This window comes from Electrona antarctica (genome assembly GCF_951216825.1).
Source record: "Electrona antarctica genome assembly, chromosome: 13".
Classification (NCBI taxonomy): domain Eukaryota; kingdom Metazoa; phylum Chordata; class Actinopteri; order Myctophiformes; family Myctophidae; genus Electrona; species Electrona antarctica.
Window position 1 is genome coordinate 30,309,711 of NC_136794.1, and position 9,620 is coordinate 30,319,330.

At 43.6% G+C, this 9,620-nt stretch overlaps 1 protein-coding gene across 1 annotated transcript in view; it reads right to left on the bottom strand.

Moving 5' to 3' along the window:
• The window catches only part of ahr1b (aryl hydrocarbon receptor 1b), a gene marked incomplete at its 5' end in the record, with an annotated part of 44,227 nt that overhangs the window by 18,649 nt on the left and 15,958 nt on the right, over positions 1 to 9,620 (bottom strand). Inside the window, one exon of the mRNA XM_079517752.1 lies at positions 5,244 to 5,362. Within this exon, the coding sequence (XP_079373878.1) occupies positions 5,244 to 5,362 (119 nt within the window). The remainder of the gene's footprint in view (positions 1 to 5,243; positions 5,363 to 9,620) is intronic.

Below are 9,620 nucleotides of genomic sequence, written 5' to 3' on the forward strand. Positions count from 1 at the left end.
GTCACACATTTCACCACAACAGCTACCTGAAATGTCATGGTCAGTTTGGTAACACATTTCACCACAACAGCTACCTGAAATGTCATGGTCAGTTTGGTCACACATTTCTCCACAACAGCTACCTGAAATGTCATGGTCAGTTTGGTCACACATTTCACCACAACAGCTACCTGAAATGTCATGGTCAGTTTGGTCACACATTTCACCACAACAGCTACCTGAAATGTCATGGTCAGTTTGGTCACACATTTCTCCACAACAGCTACCTGAAATGTCATGGTCAGTTTGGTCACACATTTCACCACAACAGCTACCTGAAATGTCATGGTCAGTTTGGTCACACATTTCACCACAACAGCTACCTGAAATGTCATGGTCAGTTTGGTCACACATTTCTCCACAACAGCTACCTGAAATGTCATGGTCAGTTTGGTCACACATTTCACCACAACAGCTACCTGAAATGTCATGGTCAGTTTGGTCACACATTTCACCACAACAGCTACCTGAAATGTCATGGTCAGTTTGGTCACACATTTCACCACAACAGCTACCTGAAATGTCATGGTCAGTTTGGTCACACATTTCACCACAACAACTACCCGAAATGTCATGGTCAGTTTGGTCACACATTTCACCACAACAGCTACCTGAAATGTCATGGTCAGTTTGGTCACACATTTCACCACAACAGCTACCTGAAATGTCATGGTCAGTTTGGTCACACATTTCTCCACAACAGCTACCTGAAATGTCATGGTCAGTTTGGTCACACATTTCACCACAACAGCTACCTGAAATGTCATGGTCAGTTTGGTCACACATTTCACCACAACAACTACCCGAAATGTCATGGTCAGTTTGGTCACACATTCCACCACAACAGTTTAAATGTCATGGTCACACATTTCACTACAACAGTTTAAATGTCATGGTCACACATTTCTGCCCGACATGCAGCAACGATGTAACACTGGGGTTCCTTGGGATTCAAAAGGCAGAGAATTACTGTTCTAAAGTTTAGAATTTAAGAAAAAGACAGAGGGAAAAAAAGGAAACAAGAAAAAAGAGAGAGGTATATCTCTATTTTCCTTTGGTTAATATGAGCTGGGTGAAAATTACTCTGCATCTCTCTAGTGCCAGATAGCTGATGATCTACATTCTACAAGCTCACCACTGCTGCTATTTTCAGCATGCAACCAAGTGTAAAATGACTTGTGTCTTTTACTTATACTGGATCTCTTGTCCACTAGTCCCTTCCTAACATTTTAGTCTAGTTTTTATTTGTTGACGAAATTGTCAATATATTTACTCTTAGTCATCATAGCTTAGTTTTCATTTAGTTTCCATTTAGTTTTCGTCAGTAAAAAAACGTACTCGACGAACATTTTTCGTCATAGTTTTAGTCAACGAAATCAACACTGTGAAACACATTTTAAAATTCCTGATATTCCTTTTCTGGGTTTCCCTCTCTCTCCCTCTCGCTGTGTTTCGAGCCTGTAGATCTGGTATACTTTTGATGCTTTGGTATGACACTGTAGTTAGTATGATCAAGTAGGGCGTTCATTTATGGAAAAACAAAAACAAAAATATGGAGATAAGAGGTTTCTGCCCGACGCTGATGATATGAATCTAATCTAATAAACTGAATCTGTAGAACATGCTAATAATAATAACCAGTAAGACCTCGCCCTTGGGGGGCGTTGACGGCAGACTTCTGGGCGAGCTGGCGCTTTGGCATAGGGGATCAACATGGAATGAATTCTGTATTGGCCATATAAGGAGCATGTCTTGAGTGTACAGGGTTTGATGAGGTTAGATCAACATATGGAATGTCTGAACAGGTCAGCTCCATATATGGAGTTCTAAGGGTGGTCGCGCGGACATTCTCTTGAGTGTACAGGGTTTGATTTCATATTTGGGGGCATTCCCATGTATGGGCATAATGAGTGACTGACGGGTATTCCCATGTATGGGGATAATGAGTGCCTGACGGGAAAGGTGCAATTTAATTGCGCCATGCACACAAGTAGGCCATTCCTACTTGTGCGCAAGCAGAGCGCGCAAGTACTGCCGACTTCTACAAAGATACTTTCAGCCCCTCTATAAAGGGCCTTTCAAACGGGAAGTGAGGAATGCACACGTTGCCTGGATCAACTGCTACAGGTCTGCTCAAGAGGGGCGCGACAATGCAAGCGTAAAAAAAAAGCTAAACAGAATCCAGGTCTGGTGAGTCACAAAACGAGCATGCGCACAACAAATTCACGGGACCGTGCCCACGAAAACAACAAACAAACTTTTAAAGAAATCCGACATTAATACAAAATACTATTATACTAATAGATATTACATTTGTTGATGGTGACGTAACTAATCAGCTTATACCAAGCTTGAAACGTACCCTAGCTACGTCACCATCAACAACCAATAATGCCATTCTAATCCCGACATACACTTAAATACCCTCTACCGACCTTATACCAACTTTGTAACCTCGTGAACAACACAACCCACATACTTACCAAGCCGATCGCAGTACCTTTTACCCTCCCAACTTGAAACCTATCTTAGTTACGTCAACATCAACAACCAATAAGGGACCACCGAGGACACGCCTACATATCCAGCCGACCGCAGTACGATCGCCGATCACACTGCACCGATCGCAGTATCTTTTTTTTTTAATAATAATTTTTATCCCATGATTTAACTCATTTTTTCACCCCTGTGTAAATTATCTAATGTGATCCTGGGCTCTACACACCCTCCGCCAACCTAGTCCCCATATATGGGGGACATGGGGAGAGCAACGGACTTGAACTCATGCTTCCTTCATGCCTGAGTGTCCAAGTTGCTCCTTTACACCTGACAGGGGGGAGTTTCCGTGGTTGGACGTAGCGCGGAGGGAACACGTTATTCCAACCAGTTCCTTTCCCCTCCATCAGGCGCCCCGGCTGGCCAGGGGGAGGCAGTTTAGAGACCAGGATTACTGCATGTTTTTTGTGAGGGTACCTACCCTAGGGGACACGGGGAGAACATGCAAACTCCACACAGAGAGGCCCTTTCGCCAACCCCGCCTCGGGTATGGGCACTGATGACGCGGAGGAGGAAACACGCCGCCAGCACCCACAGCGTCCCGAGCGGGAATCGAACCCAGAACCTTCTAGCTGTGAGGCGACAGCACTACCAACTGTGCCACCGTGCCCCCCGCAGTACCTTTTACCCATCCAACATTGAAACATATCTTAATTACGTCACCATCAACAGCCAATTAGAGATCACTGAGGACAGGCCTATACATACGCAGCCGACCACAGTACTTTTACAGTACTTTTGCAAGTTATTATAATAATAATAATAATAATAATAATAATAATAATAATAATAATAATAATAATAATAATAATGTCCTTGGTAGGCAGGGTGGGGGCGGGGTGCAGTGCTCTGGAATGCCAGTATGGAGCACATTGGGAGGAACTGGACTGGAAAATCAATGACTCAGGCCGATCCCAAAGAGATTCAGCAGCAGTGTTGCCAGATTTCATGGGAGAAATAAGCAACCAGGTCTATGAAAACAAGCAAAACATATTTAAGCATTTTAAGACCGCACTCACACACTCACACACACACACACACACACACACACACACACACACACACACACACACACACACACACACACACACACACACACACACACACACACACACACACACACACACACACACACACACACACACACACACACACACACACACACTTTTGTGTGGGAACGTCTGTCTTCCTGGAATCTGACAGTTGGGAGGAAAAAAGCTATTAACTAGAGAGGGAGACAAATGTTTTCTTGAAAGGGCCATGAGATCAATCGGGAGTTGAGAGAGGTCCATGAACAACATTTGTGGTCTTGAAAACACCGGCCATTGCTTTAAATACAGCCAGCTTTCCTAGTTAGATGGACTCATATTTAGACATGTGCTCTCCTTCAGATAAACCCATGTCCTTCACGGAGCTCATGTTTATCCAACATTTGAACTGACTCATCCTGTCCAAACAGAAGTGCTGGAAGAAGTAGTTCCCATTATTTTACTTAAGTACCACAATGTAGAAATACTCTGTTACAAGTAAGAGTCCTGTATTGCGAAGGTATTGAGCACAAAATATCACTGCTGTCGGGCAAAAACCTCCTAGATTTTAAGTTGTGTTAACTTATTTCGTAAATTAATGCCCTACTGCATCACTCATCAAAAATAGCAGATCTACGTTTTGAGCTTGTCAATCTGCTATTTGTGGTATTTTTTAAATTGGAATCCTAAAAAGTAACAGTTTTGGACATATGGTGGAAACATTAAAAATAATATAAACAGCAGACCGCTTCCAGAGACACAGATCAATACAGTTTAGTCGTAATTGCTTGCAGCCTTTGGTAAACACTTGGGTGATCCTTTACTGAAGAAGCCTCCAACAAAACTTTCCCAGAAATGGTTTACACAGGGAACTACAGCAAATCTATGATTTGAGATATTGTAATGTATTATGATGTTTTCCTGGATTCAATATTTTAAACTTTCAGAAATGTTCAAATAGCAAACACAGCTGATCTGAGAGCTTGTGGATGTGCTTTCACGTATTGCTTTCAAATCAGCAACATACTACATACTGAACATGGGCTGATACAGACAGACAGACAGACAGACAGACAGACAGACAGACAGACAGACAGACAGACAGACAGACAGACAGACAGACAGACAGACAGACAGACAGACAGACAGATGTGTAATTTATGCTCTGTCGTACGACGGTGCCGAATATAGCCGAATGCGGATGCCACGTTTTCCTTTTTCGCGGATGCCACGCGTTGCAAGCTAATGGATCGGCTATTTCCGACCGATCTGCGAGCTTATCGGCTATTTCCTGGTGCACATCGCTGCCGTCATACATCACTACCATTTCTCAGGCACCACGCCTGAGGAAGGTCGCAAGACCGAAACGTTGCACATTGACTATAAATAAAAGCTCTTGAACCAGCAAGTGGCAGTGTGCGGGCCTCCCTCCTTTTCCGAAACGTCTATGGCAAAAAAAAATTAATGAGAAATTCTCTTCTGGTGCCCTTGTCGTTCTGAAAGGGGACGGGACTGCAACGCTCTATATACACGGATATGGACAGACTGAGGGGGTGTGGAAAGTTTGGGCCGGTGGGCCGGTCAGGCCAGGTTAGTTATGGGATATGCTATAATGCCGACCTGGAGCAAGAGTTCGCCTTCGGGCAGCCAACTGTCTGCCGATCCGGTGGCTTTGTCCTTGTCATCGTTACTGCAGATGGAAGCCACTCCGTAACGGGGATGATGGCTCTTCAGAGCGACTGCAGAGAGAGAGAGAGAGAGAGAGAGAGAGAGAGAGGAAGAGAGAGTCACGTTAAATGTGTTTACATAGCACGTTACACAAAAGAGATGTATAGGTAAAAATGTGTTTCGAAAAAATTAAATACAAAATAAATTAGATAAAAATCCAACTTGCCAAAAACATATGACAGGAACATAGAAATGGTTACATAAAAAAAACATAATAGAATGAAAACTAAACATGTAGTATACAGTATTAGTATAAAACAAAGGGATACGATGTAACCACACACGTTGAACCTTTCTAAAAGCTTCTGAAGCCAACATGACAACACAGAAAGAGAATAATAGAATGAGTAAGAGCAACAGAGATGAGAGGAGAGGAGAGGATGTAGGTGGAGGGGTGCAGGGCACAGAGGGAGAGCTAGGCTGGAGTCCTGCAGTAATAATGTGACTGTCAGAATGCCTCATGTCCGCTGGCTTGGAAGTGCCATGCACACGGCCTCATTAAACATTCACCAAATGCTACGCCATAAAATGGCTGCCCTTTTCGTCCTGGCCATCCTGCTTGTGTACACACGGCCGTTTGCAAGATCCTCGCGGACATCGTCAGCAAGACGCGGCTTGAGTGTCCATACGAGCCTTTTACATTGTAGAGCAGTGGTTTTCAACCAGTGGTCCTTGAGGGGGTTCCAGGTGGTCCCCAGCTAAATGATGGAGAGTTGGTAACCAAATGGGCCTTTTTACCTTTATACTCTTGAGAGTGTAAAATTAAACCAACCCTTATGGGCACGGCTCTCCCTCTGCCAACTTGGGGAGAGCCCCGAACTGAGCTCATGCATGCTTCCTTCTTATCACCTGACAGGGGGGAGTTTCCCCGGTAGGACGTAGCGCGTGGAAGGAACACGTAATTCCAACCAGTTCCTTTCCCCTCCATCACGCATCACTTTGTGACACGTTGGGAGCTTGATCTGCTTTTCAGCAGCTGTGAGCTTGTAGATCGGCCATTTTGGCAGCTCGATCCACCACTTCTAAGTTCTTTCTCATCATCAATTCAATGAGACAAGAGCCGACAGGAGGGCGGACACCAGCGAGACAATGATGACAAGAAAAGGAAAAAGGTCTCTCTCTGTCTCGACGATGTCACGAGAAAAGAGAGCAGTGGTGGTCAACAAGCGCATTAATCTCTGACCCCAATGGGACCCGCTGCGGTGACCCACGGTGACCCTTCGACCAAGAGGGTGGCGTCTTGACATGATTGGGTGACAAGTTTCTGGGTCAAACCCCTTTGTTGTCGGACTGTTGATGAGCTCGTAAAAAGAGGGTTGCAAGCAGGCAGGCTCTGTTAGCTCAATGGTAAAACAACAAGAAATAACTGTCAGCACTTGCCCAGGAAACAGGGTTCAAATCCGGGGTAGATGAGGAAAGTTATAGTGCAGCTTTAAGTACAGTACTTGAGTAAATGTACTTAGTTACTTTCTCCCAACTGGGGAGGGGTGGTGGGCCAGAGGTGGTGGGCCGGAGCAGGGCTTATAGGGTTCAGAGAGCGGACCCTCGGTGACATATGTGCTTTGTGTGAGAGCCTGGCCATGGCGTGTCCACCCCTTCACACGGGACAAGGCTTTGACTGGACACTCCTTCTGACCTTATTCCCAGAGCAGCACCTTGAACCCACGTAAAAAAGGGGAAAAAATGAAAATGAAAAAAAAAAACACTTTAATTAAACCTGGCGTCCCCTGTTTTTGGCCAGGTCATTATAGTGTTTAAAAACAATTTTTAAAGAAAACTGCCAAGCTTAAACACGTCTCGTCATGTTACGAGTTTGTGGATTGGCTATTTTTGAAATAATCTTGAACATTGATTTTGGAAAATAGGTTGGGAAAATAGGGGCTTAACCATTTGGACTGAGGCTGATTCTAAAAATGCTTCTAAATCCTGACCTAAGTTTTCTGAAAAACTTCAAATATTTATATAGCAGCATCATTTTTTTTACATATTTGAATACTGTACATACTGTACAGAACCCCAAGAGGGGTTCCCGTCCAGAAGGGTTAGAACACCAAAAGGGGTTCCCGCCCAGAATGGGCGAAACCCACACAAGGTCACAAAAGCATAAACCCTCAGAATTGTTTTGCCCCCAGCTCTGTAATAATAATACAAATAATAATAATTAAAAAGAAAATACAAAAAAATAAATAATAATAATAATAGCCTATAGTCAACCAGCCAAAATTCTCACACGTCTCCCCTCTTCTCTGCTCCCTCCATTGGCTCCCGGTCGCTGCCCGCACAGAATACAAAACTCTGATGCTGGCATTCAAAGCAACCAAAGGCAGGGCTCCCCCATATCTTACAAGTATGATCGTACCCTACAAACCCTCCCGCGCACTCAGATCAGCCAACGCAGGGAAGCTGGAAGTACCTTCACTAAAAACGCCGGGACAACGCTCCACACGTCCCAAACTCTTCTCCCTTCTGGCTCCAAAACTATGGAATGCACTTCCCATCACAATCAGAACTGCAGCCTCACTCCCAATCTTCCGCCGTAGTCTGAAAACCCACCTCTTCAGACTCCACCATGGCCCGTAGCACTTGCCCTAGCCTAGCCCGTTAGATAGCACTTTATGTAGACTTAGATAGTATTTTAAACAGACTTATAGCTTGTTACGTACCTGTAGACAGCACTAGAATTGCATTTTATGTAGTCATAGCACGTTATAGTACACATGTATAATATATAATATAGTATAGTATGTATATTTTACATAGATACTCCACTGTTACGTTCTTAGCTTACGCATGTTTCATGATAACTACTTTTCATATATGTGATGTATGCCATGCTTTTTGTTATTGCTTAATGTAAGTCGCTCTGGATTAAGAGCGTCTGCTAAATGCCTAAATTGTAAATTGTATAGCTATTATTCACGCATTCTGTATAGAAATACATTGTATAGAGCGAACATAGGTCGATCCCAGTTTGGTTAGGATTGGCAAGAACAGTTACACACCAACCTGGGGCGCACAATCAAGAGCATGTGTGCGGACCCTTGCGCGATCGCCGGTGAAAAAAATCACAAACTGACTGTGTTTTGGCTTACAAACAGTGCAGCGGGGCACTGTACAACAGTTGTGAAGGTACCTGTCGCAATTGTGAACAGAGCAGCAGCTGCAGCCTGTGAAAATAAGCCCAAACTGCGAAAATAAACCCAAATTACAAGACAACACAACATACAAGACACAATGCGTCGCATTGCGATGCATTGTGAGCTTGTAGATCGGCTATATTTTAAATGATTTGTATACATTTGAAAACTTTAAATGGGACATATTCCGCATAGCAAGTACTTTCTACTTTTGGTACTTTAAGTACATTTTGATGCCAATATTTTTGGACTTTTACTCAAGTACATTTTGAATTCCGGACTTTTACTTGTTGTAACCAATACATTGCAGTATTGATACTTTCACTTAAGCAAAACATTCACACACTTTTTCCACCACTGCTGCCTTGCCATGCCTACATATAGTACATACATACATACATACAAGCCTCTCCAGGCCTGCAGACTGAATCCACACTCCCTCGCAATCCCAACAAGGTGTCTTTAGTGCCATAGCGTTAACCTGCTCTCTGTCACATCACAGCATACAGTATGGTAAGCCTTCAGCAGCCAGCCTGACTCTCTGTGCTCTGCTCTGCTGACATACATTGCGTGACAGCATTATATGTGATGTCATTAGAACTGTCTCCTTCCCTCACAGCTGTTTCTATCTAACCCAGTGCTGAGAGAGAGAGAGGCTCTGCTGTTGAATGCATTATAGAAGGTCATGTACAGTATGGAGCGGCGATTATAAGCTGACAGACTGGACATTATACCTGGGACTGTTGTTTATATACACAACACGTGTGTATTATATCAGGGTTTGTCAAAGTGGATGCCGTGACACAAGCCCAGGGGTGCCACAGAATACCTTTTTGTTACATACTTTATTTAGATTTTTGTAAATTACAAGACACAACAGTACAAGACATCAAATGACAGAAAAGTAAGTTTAACAGTACATACTGTACAACACACACACACACACACACACACACACACACACACACACACACACACACACACACACACACACACACACACACACACACACACACACACTGTAACTTAGGGAGGAAGATTTACACATTTGCGTACCGTAATATGACATAAATGTAAGGTGCTATAAAGTAACAATATCATCCTGGGGTGCCGTGGATGAAACATTTATTTA